The 18,891-nt window shown below is 44.3% G+C and overlaps 1 protein-coding gene across 2 annotated transcripts; it reads left to right on the forward strand.

Moving 5' to 3' along the window:
- Nucleotides 1-1,676: 1,676 nt before the first annotated feature.
- ano7 (anoctamin 7) lies at nt 1,677-17,834 on the forward strand. Of its 2 annotated transcripts, XM_076734417.1 has the most exons (24): nt 1,949-2,000; nt 2,951-3,060; nt 4,979-5,036; nt 5,394-5,524; nt 5,911-6,018; nt 7,523-7,659; nt 7,775-7,832; nt 9,584-9,694; nt 9,929-10,094; nt 10,647-10,737; nt 11,108-11,204; nt 11,441-11,584; nt 11,792-11,929; nt 12,316-12,414; nt 12,543-12,645; nt 13,420-13,531; nt 13,975-14,029; nt 14,255-14,352; nt 14,513-14,694; nt 14,871-15,076; nt 15,216-15,361; nt 15,501-15,591; nt 15,767-15,886; nt 16,142-17,834. In XM_076734417.1, the coding sequence occupies exons 2-24, from the start codon at nt 2,974-2,976 to the stop codon at nt 16,301-16,303; spliced, it is 2,700 nt and encodes an 899-aa protein (XP_076590532.1). In that variant the 5' UTR covers nt 1,949-2,000; nt 2,951-2,973; the 3' UTR covers nt 16,304-17,834. The 2 variants fall into 2 exon arrangements, with proteins under 2 accessions (XP_076590531.1, XP_076590532.1); XM_076734416.1 differs by having other exon boundaries at nt 1,677-3,060.
- Nucleotides 17,835-18,891: the final 1,057 nt, after the last annotated feature.

The raw sequence follows: 18,891 nt of genomic DNA on the forward strand, positions 1-18,891 counted from the left end.
CGCCTAAAATCATTAAAAGCACCTTCATTAAATCAGTGCTTTAAGGTCAGAGCTAAGGGATTTAGCCTCACGGTGTCAGTGAACAGCCCTCTGCAACCACTGACCACTGGCCTGTAGAGTTCTGTGTTAATTAATCAAAGTTAATTAACACGAGCGAGGAAAAATAAACCAGCGCCTTAACAATTAGATTCTATTCTAAAACTGACTTTGCCTTAAAATGAGCGCCTTAAATCAGCTGTTTGTCGAGCTCTGATGACGAAGACGAAGACGACGACGTCCCATCAGACGTCAGAGCCGTCGACCTTCATTTTACTGTAAAGTCACAGATTGGTCTCACAGGTCTCTTCAACATAAAACACCTTCTGTCCTCACGCTGAGGTCACAGCCCTGACATGGCAGCTGAGGGGCGTTCATGAACCGAAAGGAGCGTGGGGCGTTCAGGAACGAAAAGGAGTGTCGGGCATGGACAGGCTCTGATTTGACCCTGTGCTGTGAGTCATAGCGGCAACAGGTGAACAAGTTAAATGCTTTTATTCTGAAGTCTGTGACTAAAACTCAAACACTTCTTGTTTTATCTTTCACTGAATCCAGAAATTGTACTTTTAGCAGTTTGCTGAAAACAGAGCGTGAACGACTCTCGACTCCCTCTGCTGCTCGAGCTCGAGGAGAGACGAGCGAGTCGACGGACAGTTTACGACAGAGCAGCAGTGACGATGAGGAGGAGAGACTTTCGGGCAGATCAGACGAAAAAAGGAGCATCACCTTAGTTTAAAGTCCTTACCTCAACTTCATTACCCATAATCCCTCAGTGTTGCTGTTCAGAGCGCTAACTCTGACAGCAGGTGGCGCTGTCAGCCCGCTCACCTGAAAATCCACATATTACACTTAGTTTCTCACTGTATGCCGTCAATCTGTGTGTGTGTGTGTGTGTGTGTGTGTGTGTGTGTGTGTGTGTTTGCTTCGCCTCCCGATGACATCACTGTTATGATGACTTCACTGTCCAATCCTGCGCAGCTCCTCTGTGTGTGTGTCTGTGTATTTCGTTGTGTGTTCAGCAGAGGAAGAAGCTGCTTCCTGCCAAAGATGTTTCTGTTTCTGTGTGTGTGTGTGTGTGTGTGTGTGTGTGTGTGTGATGTACGTCTATCTTTGTGAGAACCAGTTTCTTAAACCATCGTAGTGAGGACGTGTCTGCAATGTGAGGACATTTTGGATGAGCTCCAGGTTGTGGAGTGTTTTGTCAGTGAGTCCTCACAAGTGCAGAAGCGTAAATGTGTGTGTGTGTGTGTGTGTGTGTGTGTGTGTGTGTGTGTGTGTCAGGGGTCTCCACTGTGTAATCTGTGTGTGCAGTAGACAACAGTAGATCTGATGTAGAATAAACTCAGCTTGTTGAAAACTGTGTCCTGAGGGGGGCGTCGCCACTCTGCTTGTCCAATCAGAGAGCTGCATTACAAACAGCTGGAGATGCAGAAACATAATAAACACTGAACATACTGAAACCCACAGTCTGCTCTGATTATCGTCACACATCTGTAACACATGGAAGCTTGACTTCACAGTAAAGAACAAGTATACAGGATGTGGTACAAATACTCCATTTTAAATGCAGGACTTTGACTTGGAACAGAGTACTTCTACACTGTGATATTACTACTTTTACTGAAGTAAAGCTGATGAACATCCTGCAGCTTTTCTCTTTGGCTTGTTTTTATTGTATTTTCTGTGGTTTAGATTTTAAATGGTTCAGTTTTTGTAGTTTCACACACTTCGTGTCATTTCTGTGGTTTTAGTGAAATCACCTGAACACCTGACAGAACGAGCCACAGGTGAGACTGTTCTTATGACAGAGGAAGCCTCTGCTGCAGGGGGCGGGGTTAACACTAGGGGCGGGGCTTACAGCAGTCAGTCTGGAGCTGGAGCCTGAGCACACACACACACACACACAGACAGCTCGAGCTGGAGACTCACCTGCAGTTCACCTGAGCCCTCGACTGCTTGAACAGGTGAGTTCTTGTACTTATTACATCATGAGGACCAGATCAGGTGTTTAATCAATAGAATGAGGACAGTTTAGGAAAGTGTTCGAGTCAGACCTGCGTTTCAGAGTAAGGTTAGAACTAGGTTCAGGTTCAGGTTCAGGTTCAGGTCAGAGTTAGACATTTAGAGAGAGACACTGAGGTGATCAATCATCTGTCTGTCCGTTAATCAATACGTTGTTTTGGTGTCGAAGTGAATGTACGATCCGTTCACAGAGACGAAACAGGAAAATGAGCTGATGAGAGTCCAGCTGAGGTCGGTGTTTGTCGGCTTCATGTCTGTCTGTGAACGCGTCGTCGTGACTCCTCATTCATTCTCTTCTTAGATTAAGATTAAGATTAATTAGATTAATGATCCGAACTGAAGCCACGTGCTCGTCACAAACAGATTCAGTTTAAACTCAAATAATCATCAGATTTGGATTTTTGTTGGAAAACATTATCAGTTCAGTAGATCTCTGTTCAGTTTATTGATCAGTTATATGTAGGATCAATCCAACGATGGAAAGTGCAGACGTGCAGTAAATAAAGCCAAACTGTAAAAACATCTTTTAAATGAAGAAATAAAAACTATAAAGTCATTAAAACATTTGAGATATGGTAAAAAAAAACCTTCAGAAACAGAATCTGATGGTGTTTTAATACATTTCAATTATTCAAATTTTATATTTATTAATGTTTCGAGTGTCACATGATCAGCGTGAACCCAACAGCCAGTCAGAGCTCTGCCAGCTGGCTCCAGTCCGTTCCACTAAATTCACTTACAAATGTCAGCTGGCGGTTGGGTTTGATTGACAGGTTAGCAACAGGAACTGTGGGGGGCGGGGCTTAGCAAACCAATGGATGCTCTGATTCTCGCTGTTCAGTCAGTTTGTCCAAAGTAACGGCAGTGAATCCATGTGTGTGCTCCTCCACAGGAGGAGGAAGGAGGTGAGGGAGGATGAGGAGGAAAGGGCAGAGGGAGGACACCGCCACACTCATTACCATGGAAACCAAGCCAGAGAACAACTACGGCAGCATCACCATGGTAACAGCTGTCTGCGTGTGAGACCTGATCAATAACACAATTACTGATGATCAGAAAGAGTAAAAGTCCAAGAACAAAAGTGGAGAGAGCAGAAGGAGGTTTGGAGGAGTCGAGTAGAGAACATGTGGAGCTCCTCAGGGAAACATCCTCGAGCCCCTGATCTACTGAAGCCTCTGCAGATCCGTAGCTAAACATCTGTGTATCAATATATCTATCGATCAGCAGGTTCTCTGCCAGCAGCCCGAGACACTCGAGTAAAACCTGAAGGAGTCAAAGTACCAGGAAACATTAACCAACCTCATCTGTAATTAGCCAGAGCCGTCAGTTCAGAGCCATGACGTCAGAGTCAGAGCTCCCACAGAGTCTCTGAAGCTATCTGATGATGATGATGATGATGATGATGATGATGATGGTGATGATGATGATGATGATGATGATGATGATGATGGTGATGATGGTGATGATGATGGTGATGATGATAATGATGATGATGGTGATGATGATGATGATGATGATGATGATGATGGTGATGATGGTGATGATGATGATGATGATGATGGTGATGATGATGGTGATGATGATGGTGATGATGATAATGATGATGGTGATGATGATGATGATGATGATGGTGATGATGATGATGATGATGATGATGGTGATGATGATGATGATGGTGATGATGATGATGATGATGATGATGGTCTTGAGGATGATGATGATGATGGTGATGATGATGATGATGATGGTGATGGTGATGATGATGATGATGATGATGATGGTGATGATGATGATGATGGTCTTGAGGATGATGATGATGATGGTGATGGTGATGATGATGATGATGATGGTGATGATGATGATGATGATGATGATGGTCTTGAGGATGATGATGATGATGGTGATGATGATGATGATGATGGTGATGATGATGATGGTGATGATGATGATGATGATGATGGTGTTGAGGATGATGATGATGATGATGATGGTGATGGTGATGATGATGATGATGATGGTGTTGAGGATGATGATGATGATGATGATGATGATGATGATGATGGTGATGATGATGATGATGATGATGGTGATGATGATGATGATGGTGTTGAGGATGATGATGATGATGGTGTTGAGGATGATGATGATGATGGTGATGATGATGATGATGATGATGATGGTGATGATGGTGATGATGGAGCTGGTTTTCCACTTGGCGTGGGTCAGTCCTGAGTCGGTGTTGAGCAGATCTGCTCTCAGTGGTTTCGTGTGCCACCGTCAGACTCGTCAGCTGGTTCCTCGTTAAGCAGCAGCAGACGTGTTCACTTCCCTTTGTTGACTCTTCACGTCCTGAAAGCTCCACCAAACGTCCCAACGGGAAAAAACACGACTTCCACGCATTGTGGAGCTGATTGGAGCTGCGCTTGTGGCACGAAGCGCTCCCTGTGAGGAGGCGGCTTCAGCGTTTCAGCCTCTCGCTGGTTTTCAGTGGACCTTCAGCGTGTTGTTTCAGTGTGGCAGAGACAGGAAGTGTGCGAAGACGGGAGACACGGCGTCTCCACACAGATTAACACTGACTGAGTGATGAGGCATTAGAGAAGCACAGAGAACGGCTGATGCTTGTTCTGTTCCTCCTCTCATCGAAGTGATTGTCTTCGGGCTCGTTAACAGCAGGAAGAGTCAAGTCTGCTGTAATGACGAAGAGTCAAACTCACCTGAAACAGACTGTTTGATCGTATTCATCCACGTGTTTTCACAGAAATCCTTAAAGGTCACTGCAACAAAACGCTTCAACATATTTATTAATCAAGACCACTCAGCTGAAAACCTTCAGCCAATTAGATGAGAGAGTCGCATCTACATCCAATCAAACACGACTCTGACACATTGAATCTTTTCACCTGTGCTGCTGATTTCCCAGAATGCACCTGTTCGTCCTTGGGACAGGAACGTGTTTAGTGACGGATCGACTCGAGTTGGTGAGTAAAGCAGTATTATCTGACAGGATGTACATGCACTGAATACTTTTACTTTGTAGTACATTTTCCTGATTGTACTTGAACTGAAGTAAAAGATGTCAAAGAATCCTTTGGGTTCTGGGTTTTGGGTTCTGGGTTCTGGGTTCTGGGTTTTGGGCTGTTGGTGGGTTCAAGACGTCACCTCGGAGCAATCAATTGATCAGTTAATCGATGAATCGATCATTCACATTCAGAACATTGATGAGAGACTGCAGTCAAACTGATCAATCGACATCACTGAGGACCAGCCAATAGCAGACGGGTTAGCAGTGATGACATCATGAGGGACTGTTTGAATGCTGTGTTTCCATTGGACAGATTTTGTGTTGGTGTGGGAGGAGCCTCTGAGCTCGCATGTGGAGGAGAGTGCAGGTGTTAACCCCGTCCACAGGAAGCAAAGGGAGAAGTTTCTGAAAAAACTGAGAAGCTCCGGACTGCTGCTGGAGCAGGTGAGTAAAACAAACACACCCGAAGACATCGTGTCTCTGGGACACATGAACAAACACAAGTGTGTTTAAACAGTGATCAGTTCGTCCTCATGTGTCAGCGCCAGAGGAGTCTTCGGATGATTTCAACACCAGACCAACACCCTGAAACCACTGAAGTACTCGTGAAAGTACACAAGTATTATCAGAAATGTATCATCACAGTATCAAGAGTAAAAGTACTCATTTCAGAATGACATGTATGATATGGCTGTAAAAAGAAATCAAATATTTCCTGTAGACGAGTGGAAGTAGAATAAAGGAATATAATAAAGGCACTTAACTGAAGTATAAGTACCTCAAAAGTACCTCAAGTACTTTACCAGCTCTGAGTCTCTGTGTCTCTACAGAAAGAAGTCCTTCAGATGAGGAGGAGGATCTGTTTTGTCCTCCTCAGTGCTCCGTGGAGCGTCCTCTGTTACTACGCTGAGGAGATCAGTCTCAGAGCCCCTCTGCAGGTGAGACACCTCCTCCTCCTCCTCCTCAGAGACAACACAGACCTCAGAGTTCAGTCTCATTATTTTCGTTTCATACTTGTCCAAGAGACGCCACAAAGTGCCTGAGAGCAGTGTGTCCTCACTGTGTCCTCAGTGTGACCTCACAATGTGTCCTCAGTGTGTCCTCAGTGTGTCCTCACAGTGTGTCCTCAGTGTGACCTCACAGTGTGTCCTCAGTGTGTCCTCAGTATGTCCCCAGTGTGTCCTCACAGTGTGTCCTCAGTGTGACCTCACAGTGTGTCCTCAGTATGTCCCCAGTGTGTCCTCAGTGTGTCCTCAGTGTGACCTCACAGTGTGTCCTCAGTGTGTCCTCAGTGTGTCCTCACAGTGTGTCCTCAGTGTGACCTCACAGTATGTCCTCAGTGCGTCCTCACAGTGTGTCCTCACAGTGTGACCTCACAGTGTGTCCTCAGTGTGACCTCAGTGTGTCCTCAGTGTGTCCCCACAGTGTGTCCTTAGTGTGTCCTCAGTGTGACCTCACAGTGTGTCCTCAGTATGTCCCCAGTGTGTCCTCACAGTGTGTCCTCAGTGTGACCTCACAGTGTGTCCTCGGTATGTCCCCAGTGTGTCCTCACAGTGTGTCCTCAGTGTGACCTCACAGTGTGTCCTCAGTATGTCCCCAGTGTGTCCTCAGTGTGTCCTCAGTGTGACCTCACAGTGTGTCCTCAGTGTGTCCTCACAGTGTGTCCTCACAGTGTGACCTCACAGTGTGTCCTCAGTGTGTCCCCACAGTGTGTCCTCAGTGTGTCCTCAGTGTGTCCTCACAGTGTGTCCTCACAGTGTGTCCTCAGTGTGACCTCAGTGTGTCCTCAGTGTGTCCTCACAGTGTGTCCTCAGTGTGTCCCCACAGTGTGTCCTCAGTGTGTCCTCAGTGTGACCTCAGTGTGTCCTCAGTGTGTCCCCACAGTGTGACCTCAGTGTGTCCTCACAGTGTGTCCTCAGTGTGACCTCAGTGTGTCCTCAGTGTGTGTCCTCAGTGTGTCCTCAGTGTGACCTCAGTGTGTGTCCTCAGTGTGTCCTCAGTGTGTCCTCAGTGTGTCCCCACAGTGTGTCCTCAGTGGACCTCAGTGTGTCCTCAGTGTGTCCTCAGTGTGACCTCAGTGTGTCCTCACAGTGTGTCCTCAGTGTGACCTCAGTGTGTCCTCAGTGTGTCCCCACAGTGTGTCCTCAGTGTGTCCTCACAGTGTGTCCCCACAGTGTGTCCTCAGTGTGACCTCAGTGTGACCTCAGTGTGTCCTCAGTGTGTCCTCACAGTGCGTCCTCAGTGGACCTCAGTGTGTCCTCAGTGTGTCCTCACAGTATGTCCTCAGTGTGTCCTCACAGTATGTCCTCAGTGTGACCTCAGTGTGTCCCCACAGTGTGTCCTCGCACTGCATCCTTTCAGTATGTCCTTACAGTGTGTCATCAGTGTGTCCTCATAGTGTGTTCTCAGTTCGTCTTCGGTGTGTCCTCTGTCCTCCTACAGGTGGCCACTGCTCCAGTAATTAACTGGTCTGAGCGCATCCTGTCCCGGCTGTCCCTCCCCAGCCCTCTGTCTCAGAATGTCCCCAACCCCCCGTCTGACTATTACACCTGTCAGTTCAGGACCAACAAGCTGCAGAGGTACGGCCATAATAGACACATCCGTCCTGTTCGTCTTTTGTTGTCCTCCTTTGACGTCGTCACACTTCTCTTTTTTCTTCACGTGTCTTCGTTAAACTCTACTTTTTGTCTGCAGGTTTCTGGGCAGTGACAACAGAGAGACTTTCTTTAAGACGACTCAGAGACACAAGGTGGTGAGTTCAGACTGACAGTCAGTACAAATTCAAAGCAAAGGCTTAAAGTCGGTGTGACTTCAGCCATGTCCAGATTAAAGGCGTTGTGGGTATTTTGGCCCCCCACCTCCACCCATACATCGGACATGTCCCCTGCCTCTCCAAGTCCCTTCAAAGAACACTTAACTCGCACAGCTTCCTTATGAGCGCCAACACCCACAAAACAAACAGGACTCTGTTACAGTAACAGTGAGGGGCCCCTCGGGCCTCTGAGCGTCAGCCATCTCATTAAACACAACTTTATTACGACACACAGCATGTGACAATACACGGGACAGGACGGGGCCTCATCATCCTGAGACGCTTGATGCTGCAGTAATGACTGAACAAACAGCAAACCCTGGACCACAGGGGCCCCGAGGGTCTGAGATCAGGATCAGTCAACACACTGCACACAACGGTCTTTCCTTGTTTTGACCGATCAGGATTTATAGAGTCTGGACGGAGACGTGGTCCTCTGATTGGCTCAGACATGTGGACCTGCTGACCGCTCTGATTCCAGGATGTCTCCGTCAACAGACGGATGCTGCACGCAGCAACGCCTCCTTCTCAAATACAATCTACAAACACGCACATCCTCCAAAACACACATCCATAAAGAATAAACTGTAAACATTCACACACACACACACACACACACACACACACACACACACAGGAATGAAGCTGCCCTTTTGGGGGAATTTTAGGGTTTCAGCAACATGTGAAAGGTTACTGTCGACATTAAAAACAACTTCTGCCTCGCAGAGGCGTCACTCAGCTCGATTTTACAGAAGCTTCGAGTTTTAACTCTTCACAGCGAGTCGACCTATGAACAAACACACAAACTAACATGAATCTACATGTGGTCACTTTAACCTTCAACCTGCCGCTACGTGTTATTAACACTGTTTAACATGATTTCAGTAAATTTACATTCAACATATTTAAATTTGACTGTATTTACACCAATACCATGTTGGAAAATAAAATAGTAAGGCTTTATTATATCGTCCTGTAAGTTTCCTGGAAACTGCTTTTAAATAAAACCCTGAAACACAAACTTATATTTGTCACCAAAAACAAAGAGATTCTATGAACAGTTTTTCAATATGCAGCAAAATAATTATTATTTTGTATATAAATGTTACATTTAGTTTCATCACAGCAAACATTATCTGTAATTATCTGTTTCAAGATCACATTAAAGTTAAATAATGAGTTCAATTGAGCAAAAGCTGACTAATTCTATTTGTTAAGTAAATTTAGACTAAATTGTCTTAACGTTTGTTCACTTAAACTTGACGCAGTTTGACAGAATTTGAAGTCAGTAAGTTGTGGAGTTCCTCAGGGAAGCGTCCTGGAGCCTCTGCTCTTTTACCAAAGCTGACAGAAATTTAAAGGATCAGTCCAACATTTAGGTTGATCCTCTCGCTGGAGAAGATTTACAATATAATCAGTTTCATCAGTCTGAGATAGGTCTGGAACGTGGTTCGTCTAGCTTAGCACAAAGGCTTAGCGTAGCTCCTTAAAGGCCCAGTAAACCTCTGGAACACACTTCTCTGTCTTTACAAAGATCAAGGAAAGGAACCTTCGATGAAAGCTTGCACTGGGTCACAGGTGCTAGTGGACCGGCAGAACAGAACAGAGACTGAATCCAGACTATGGCTCTAAAAAAGGATCAAGTGGTTGTTTGTTTTAGTCCAGACTGTCCCTGTGTCCTGTCCCTCCAGCTGTATGAGATCCTGGCCAGGACTCCTTATGGTTCATTTAAACAGGGGGAGGTGGGAATAGACCGACTGCTGAATGAGCAGGTCTTCACTGCTGCCTACCCGCTCCATGAGGTAAGCTCCTAACCCTATTCCTAAACCCTAACTCACCTAACCCCAAACCCCAACCCTAATCCCTGTTCTCAGAGGCCATCTGACCCGAGTCTGTCTGACTAACCTGACATTTAAAGTTCTAACAATTAATGTTTAACTTTTTGTTCAATGACCAAACCATGACTCTAATAACAGCAGCACAGGTATCCGGACTAAAAATCTACCTGATATTCTACTTCTGTGCTGTATCTGCAGGGTGGTTTCCAGCCACCAACACCCCCGGTGCCCCCCGAGTCTTTAGCTCTGAGACAGATCCTGTATGTGTACTGGGCCCAGTGGTCCTGCTTTAGACGCTACCAACCTCTGGATCACATCAGGGAGTACTTTGGAGAGAAGATAGCCCTTTACTTTGCCTGGCTCGGTAACTATCACGACCACACCAGTACCCACGGTGAACACTGACCATGAAGACCACATCTACAGTGTGTTATGGTGCCATTCATGGTGAATTATAATGCACTCCAAACTCTTTATAAATACACTCATTAACACACTTAATGCTTTCTGATGCACCACATTAACGGCCATAAAACATTACAGATGTGATGTATAATGAATTATAACTTTGGGTATCAAGTATGGGTGGAGAACCTCCAGCATTCAGGCCTTATAGAGCCAGCAAGACCATTTGATCCAGCCCACGACCCGGTTCACTAATACAAGAAACAAGTCAGAAGTGCAAAAATATTCTCTAGACAGCAGTTACCTTTGTCAGTGCTAAAGGGAACAGTTGATGTAGTGCATCAGAAAGCATTGTGTGTAGCCATGAATGTAGTCATAAAGCATTATGAATACATTAGAATTCACCATGAATGCCCCTATAACACTCTGTAAGTGTAGTCTTCATAGAAAGTGCTGCCACTACGACCAACCACCCCCTGTTTGTTTCAACATTAACTGTGTCTGACTGTAGGTTTCTACACTGGCTGGCTGTTGCCGGCATCTGTTGTTGGGACTATGGTCTTCTTGGTTGGGTTCTGCCTCATGACCACTGATGTTCCAGCGTAAGTATAAACTCTTTCAGGCTTTCACTTTAATGTCAAGTACGATGTAGTTTGTTTACAAAAGCCAGCAAGGCCAAAAATAGAGAAATTCAGGGCACAACTGGTGTATAATTTGGTCATCGGTGTCCCACAATCCATTGCAAATCAATGACTTGTTTGATGATACTTTCATACTTTTATCAAGATTTTTCCTCTTGGACAAATCATTTGGAAATCAGTTTCTCTCTGCTAATATGCTGACGACACACAGCTTTATTTATACAATGTAATCATAGTAAGATCGTTAAGTTAAACACCTGTAACGATATTGATAAGTGTGTGTGTGTGTGTGTGTGTGTGTGTGTGTGTGTGTGTGTGTGTGTGTGTGCAGGATGGAGGTGTGTGACATTAGAAACAGCTTCGTCATGTGTCCTCTCTGTAACATCTGCTCCAACTGGAACTACTCCAGCATCTGTGTCATCTACAAGGTACCTGTCCGTCCGCCAGCCCACCTGTCTGTGATAGTGTCAGTATGCTTCATAAGAAGTCCTTGTCAGAAGGTCGAACAGCGTCTCCAGTTCTTTGTGTTCTCTCAGGAGACTCTCTTTATATTGGTCTTTATATTGACTCTGCATGCTTTAACATTTGCTTTTCGCTCTCCCTGAACACACTGTGAACTCACCTGTCTGACTGTCTCTGTCTGCTCACCTGTCTGTGTCTGCAGGCAGGTATTCTGTTTGATAACGGAGGAACAGTGTTTCTCAGCGTCTTCATGTCTCTGTGGGCCATCACCTTCCTGGAGTACTGGAAGAGAACCTGTGCCACTCTGTCCCACCGCTGGGACTGCTCCGAATTCCAGGACGTTGAGGTACCGGTCTCACCTGAAAAAGCACCAGTGATTTGCATTGGCACTGTGCACATAATCATAGGGATTATGTCTATTTGACAACCACTGAGCAGGAGTAGCAAGCCTAAACCAGGTTGCGTAATATAAATTAATTTGTGATGCTCATAAATATCTTTGATAGCAAGAATTTTTGGCCGTTCATAAATGCTGTCCCTCGGTCCTCCACAGGAGCGACCTCGTCCAGAGTTCACGGCCATGGCGCCGATGACCATGAGGAACCCGGTCACTGGATCAGAGGAACCTTACTTTCCTGCAAATACACGATTTAACAGAACTCTGACCGGCTGCTTGATCATTATCATCATGGTGAGTCTCCACCACGTCCACTGTTGGTGATGATGTGGAGCAGTGGTTACCTGATTTCAAGACGGAACTGCTTTTAGGACAGACAGATATTCAGGCCTTCAGTAGCAGGTGGAAGTGTCCGGAAGCATCAGCTAACTTTGATGTAAACTGATATCTGACTGGGTCCCGTTCACTGTTGTTGATGATGAGTCGATGACCTTGCTTCAAAAATGTGCATCCATCTCTGAATGTGTTTGTATTTTCAATCATACAAATAGAATCAGTGAAATGAAGTATCTCTGGAGGGCAGGTGTGGAATGGGAGCAGAAACCACTCATCAGGGAGGTGAAGCAGCATTTTCATACTGTGTTTAGGAAGTTGCAGTAAGCTGAACATCCTGTCTGCAGGTTGCTGTGATGCTGATGTTCCTCATCTGCATCATTCTGTATCGCACCATCCTCAGAATCATCATCTACAGGTCTGGAAACAGCTTCGTCAGTTTCTCTGTGAGTACAACAGAACACAACCAAAGCGCTTCTGCACATCTATTTCAGGATTAATGCAAAGGTCAGAGGTTCAAGTACGCTTCCCTGAGGGACTCTGATTTTCAATGTGTATGTGTGTGTCTGTCGAGGCTGAGAGGATATCCAGTATTTCAGGGTCTGTGTTGAACCTGTTGGTCATCCTCATGTTGGCCAGAGTTCACACCTCGCTGGCCCACATCCTCACCCGCTGGGGTGAGTCACACGTTCTTTCTCACTAATCCTCAGTTTAGTCTTATCCTTTTGACAAACGTCTGTTCTCGTCACACTGCAACAGTGCAGCATAGTATCTTAATGGCATTTAGTATTTTTGTAATAGTAGCTGATTTTCTTTTCTATAGTCCTGTGTACCTTTCTTTTTTATCTCCTGTATGCTTTTTTACCTTGACCCTTCTGTGCCCCTGTTTTTGCTTTTTGTAATACTTGCTGGCTGTAATGACTCAATTTCCCCGGTGTGGGATCAATAAAGTCTTATGTTATCTCATCTTAGTCATCTGATTTTCAGTTTCATCTAGTTTTGATTAGCAAAAACCATTTTTGTCTAAATTCATTCAAGTTGTACTTGTTTATCAAAGGGTTAAGGTTAAACTGATAATAACAGATGACGAAATTAAAATGGAAAATTTTGAATATGAAGCGCAATTTTGTTTTGCTTTTTTTTAAGGGGAGTTAATTAGGAAATTATAAACTTAAAGGAAACGTTGTGGGAACATATTAGCTTCAATGGTTTCAGGGATCATTATTCATTACATGCAAATCCAGAAGATAAACAGTGAAAAGTAAACTGACAAATATCACAAAAGACAACAGAAGGTTTGTGCAATAAAGTCAAAAACTAAATGTCAACTAGATGGTATGCTTTTCTCAAAAAGTTAAAAGGATTGAATAAAATCATGTTAACTTCCATGTACTGTGTGTGGTGTTACTGCAGTCCGTCAGGTGATGCTGCTGTTCCTCTGTTTCTCTCAGAGATGCATCGCACTCAGACTAAATATGAAGACATGTTCATCCTCAAAGTTTTCATCTTCCAGTTCGTCAACTTCTACTCGTCTCCAGTTTACATTGCCTTCTTCAAAGGCAGGTGAGAACTGCTTCGGCTAATCAGAACGAGGCTCACAGGTCCAACCAATCAAAATAGGGTTAAACTTCAATATGTGGCTCCATCCAATCAGAGCAGGCCTCACACTGAAGGTGTTTCCCTTTCCCTGATCCCACAGTCGCGTTTTTCCTCTTATTTATCGTTCCCTCTTTTATTTCTTTTGTTTCCTGTTTATTTCTTCTTCTTTGCACATACATTTTATATTTATTCAAAATAAAAGCCATCAAATGAAACGCTGATGTCAGGATGCTGAGTTTTGTCAGTTGTGGACTTGTTGAAGAAGTAAAAAGCAGAAGTTAGATTAAAGGAGGAGCCACGGCGCCTCCTGCAGGCCAAAATGAAAATGAAGTGATGCGGACACGGAAACATTGGAATAAGTTAGATATGCTGAAGGTTTAACCAGCTGTTTGTTTGTGTCTGCTCAGCTTCATCGGATTCCCCGGAAACTACAACACTCTGTTTGGAGTTCGCAACGAAGACGTGAGTGTGTCCCACTGTGGTAATGATGAAGATCGTGTTTCGCACTGTTACTACAAGATGGATCGTAAAACGTCTAATTAAATCACATTCACTTCATCTATAGTTCTGTCTGTCAACATCCTCTCATGTATACATGTCAGAGGACATTTGTGCTTCGGTGTCTCGTTTATGGACACTTCAAACAACATATTAAATGATCTTTGTGTGCGTTTACGTGTGTGACAGTGTGGAGCAGGTGGATGCCTGATCGAACTGGCTCAGGAGCTGCTGGTCATCATGATGGGAAAGCAGATGATCAACAACATGCAGGAGTTCATCATCCCGTAAAGACACACACAAACACTGAATGTGATGATATTAACGTGGGAGAATAAGAGAGCAAGATCATAACCTGTGAAAACAGGATCATAACTCAGAATCACAATCGGTTTCACTGCCATGTGCACACACAAGGAATCTGAGTCCAGTTTAAACATTTGGCAGGAAGGTGAAGTCGTGGTGGCAGAAGAGGAAGATCAGTCCTCGGCTGACGGAGGTGAAGGTGGACAAAGGAGAGGAGGCTCAGAAGGAGGTGAAGAGGGACAAAGAGGAGGAGGTTTCTCCCTGGGAGGCAGACTACCAGCTGCTGGTCTGTGAGGGACTCTTCAGTGAATACTTGGAGATGGGTGAGTCCTATCGTGTTGGATTTATACTCCTGACTGCGGATGGGTGGGGTTAACGCGGAGAGGATACATTTCTGTGTTGGGATTGGCTGTAAGGATCCTGTGAGGTGTCGTGTTTTGTATAAACCTGATTTAAGTGGCAACGACTGTTCACTGTAAATCCTCCTCTTTCTCGTCAGTAATTCAGTTTGGTTTCGTCACCATCTTTGTGGCGGCGTGTCCTCTCGCTCCTCTCTTCGCTCTCGTTAATAACTGGATTGAGATCCGTTTGGACGCTCACAAGTTTGTGACTGAAAATCGCCGCCCAGTGGCGGAGCGAGCTCAGGACATTGGCATCTGGTTCCCCATCATGCAGTTCATCACACACATAGCCGTCCTCAGCAACGTAAGACTCTCTGTTTCTCTGTATGTCTATCTTTGTGAGGACCACTTACAGATTCGACATTTTGTCACTTCTTCAGAGAGCTGTTTGAGGGTTGATCGGCAGCCAACAGCATCTGAACTTTTTCAAACCTGTGCTTTAGGCTTTCCTCATAGCGTTCACCTCATCCTTCCTGCCTCGCTTGTACTACCGCTACACCAGAGACAGCACACTAAGGGGCTTCACCAACTTCACTCTGGCAACATCACCACGCATCTACAACGAACAACAGCAAAACACATCCTGCAGGTAGGCAACATCACTGCAACTACAGCCGGCTACACCCACACAGACCCTGCAGCCAGGTAGCCTACTTTTAAATACTTGGTGTGAGCAGAAACACAGCTGCTTTTGGTAATGTTGTTCTTGTTGTTGCTGTCATGTACAGGTATCTGGGTTTCAGGGATAAAGACGGTGAATACCTCCCTGAGTACTTTCACCTTCTCGCCATACGTCTCGCTTTTGTCATCGTGTTTGAGGTCAGCATGTGCACTGGAGGGCAACACAAAAACACAACTGAATCAAAAACGAGCGCTCTCTTTGAAGCAGCCTGCTGTGTGTGGATCAGCTAATGAGTAACAGAGGCAGCAGGTTTGGTTCCAGTCAAGTTCCTGCTGTGACCTGATCAAGGTTCTTCTTGTCTTTCTTCCTCAGCATGTGGTCTTCATCATCGGCCGTCTGATTGACCTGTTCGTCCCTGACATCCCTGAGGAGGTGGAGATGAAGATGAAGAGGGAGCATTACTTAGCTAAAGAGGCGCTGGCTGAGAACCAGGTGCAACAAAACTGGTCCAATGATCAAATAAATGATAAATAAATGATGATCAAATACACACATACACACACACACACACACACACACACACACATATATATATATATATATATATATATAGAGAGAGAGAGAGAGAGAGAGAGAGAGTTGGTAGAGTTTCTGTACTGCTCTAGTTTGTCTCAGTCAGTTGTGCTTTAGCACAGATGGTCTCAGTCACAGTTTGGTTTATTCCTGTTCTGGGTTTTGTGCTTCCAGTCTTTGGGGAAAACCCTGTTTCCTGGTGAGGAGAATGTCCTACCCAGCAATCTGCGACAGCGTGGGTTCAGACCACCGCCACCACCACCACCACAGAGCGACTCCCCCCCACCAATCCTGAAGGTGATCCCAGAGGAGCTCGATACACCAGGCAGCTGCTGAAATATAGCTCAAATGAACTCTGTGCTGGATGTCCTCCCACTACCTCGACGTCCACATCTACCACACTAAGAATCTTCAACACCATTGCAGGATTTACAGGAACTACAAGACTTCTGCTAGATATCTAAAAGATCTTCCAGACTTCTGCTAGACCTATATAAAATCTCCAAAACCGTAAAACTTCTGCAAGTGCTGTGCTGCACAAGTGCTACTGAACATCAGTGCAAGAGGTCCACGAGACCTACAAGATGTCTGTGAGGTCTGTACAAGATCTGCAAGGTTTATGTCAAACCTCTGCAAACTCTGCAAGAGATTTACAGGGTCTATAACACCTCTTGTCTACAAGAGCAAGAGTCGTCTCGAATCTGACTGCTAAGCCTGTAGAAAATTGACAAGGGTTGAGTTGAACATCTACCCATCCTAAAAGAGCTCAGGAACATGTCTATAAGATATTCAGGACTCCCACCAGATCTCCACAAGGCTGACAAGATTTCTGAGTGCCCAAAAAGTAAACAAGAGCTTTACGATGCCTCTGAGATATCTTCAAGATCTGTATGAGCTTTCCAGCAATGCAACAAGGACTAGACCCTGTGTTCTTGATGTACTAAACCTGCACACGACCTGTGGAGCTCCACAAGAACACAAAGCCTTTACAAGAGCCCTAAACCTTTTGAAAACTCAGTAAAGGCCGTATGAGACCTACAAAGCCTCAGAGATCACAAAGCAACTTAAATGAGGCCCGTAAAACCTCTACAGGAACAACGTGAACCCTTCAAGAAGTCTTGGAGAGGTCCCAGATCTCTACAAGACCAACAAGTGAACAGGGCTGCAGGAAATCCTTCATCGTGTTCAGCAGTTCCTAATTCAGTCAGAGATGCTTATTCAACTCTGCTGTCAGATTAAATAAATAAAGAAATATTATAAACACTTTGTATGCTTGCCATGATACTGCAGTTTGATGTTGATGCTTATGTCCAGAATGGTGCAGCTCTGTCCGGAGATGAACCAGGTTGAGGACCTCTTGCTCCATGTCGCTGCTCAGTAGAATGAATACTGACCTAATATTCATTTCTGAACTTGTCTGTGCTCTGTTACTGAGTAGAAAAAAAATATTTTTAAAAATGCTGTGTACAAAAAATCATCCACACTGCATCGAGAGAAATTCAAGAAGATCCCTGACCGGATTTCTACACATTTTTTACATATTTATAGTACATATTGTAACAGATGTTGATGAATTAATGTTGTGGCTGAATATATGATGTAAATACATTTCTTACAGGAGTCGGTTGTTTGTGTTTGTTACCTCATCTTCATCAGGTGATTATAGAAGAATAGCTGTTGGAGAAACAGAAAATCCTTCACACACTCTGTTACTGCAGGAACCTCAAGACAACCTCCAGGATGGCCTGGTTACTGTATTGGTCTGATGTATTTCAAGTGGAAGTATCTGTTGTGCCACTGCATGCACCATTGTTCTCATTCCACAGTCAAGTTAGCAGTAATAACATTAAAGATGCTGAGAAACATTTCAGGCAACGGTTTGCAGTTTGGATACGTTTGGGCACCAAAACTTCATGGTTAGGTTTAGGAAAAGATTATGGTTTGGGTGGAAATAACTACTTCCTTAGAACAGTCAACGTTGAGTAATGGTTTCTCTGGTCTCCTACATGGACTTTCTTGCTCTTCATACTACATACTACACTTACTGGCTTGAAAGTCCTGCCAAGTGTTATGAAAAAAAATGTAACACTCATGTTCTTGTAAATGAATGTGAAGATTAAATTTAGTCACTATTTCATGAAATGTCCTGATACGAGGATGGTTCCTCTGCTGCACCATCAATAAGAACAGTTTAGGGTGTATAATAATGCAGGCCTTCAGTAACAAATTGAACATCTATTAACCTCTGTATGTTCTGTTTTGATTTGATCTGTCGATTCTTCTGTAATTCTGCTCCACAACAAACAAGGGCCAAAGGATGGTGATAAAATTTAATTTGCTGTTGAGAACAACAAACCAGACCAGACCAGATTTACATGAAGTTTGGACAACTCTGTATATTGGTAGTCCTGAGGTGATCAGCTCAAGTGATACGTTTGACCTCCTGATGTTTCCTTTTGATTAACCCAATCATGATCCTCTCACCTGTTACCAATTAACCTGTTTACCTGTGGAATGTTCCAAACGTGTTTTTGGAGCGTTCCACAACTTTCCCAGTCTTTTGATGCTCCTGTCCCAACTTGTTTAAAATGTGTTGCTGCATCAAATTTGCGACAAAAAGCCCAGATTTCCAAAAATCAGTTCAGTGGTAAAATGTTAATTATATTGTCTTTGCACTATTTTAGATTAAATATATGTATACAAGGATTTCTGAATACTTTAAGAGACTGAAAAATATTTGTGGTTTGCAGCATTCAGCACCCACATGGTTTAAGGCACCTGCTTGAAGTTGCTTTAGATATTATGTTCCCACTAAATAAATGTAATATAATGTAATATTAACAAAATAGCTTTAAAGCGATTTCTGTCTGTAATGCTTAATGTATTTCATTAATGTGGACAAGTCTTAACATTTTTTTAGCGTT

This window comes from Chaetodon auriga, chromosome 7 (assembly GCF_051107435.1).
Source record: "Chaetodon auriga isolate fChaAug3 chromosome 7, fChaAug3.hap1, whole genome shotgun sequence".
Taxonomy (NCBI): Eukaryota; Metazoa; Chordata; class Actinopteri; order Chaetodontiformes; family Chaetodontidae; genus Chaetodon; species Chaetodon auriga.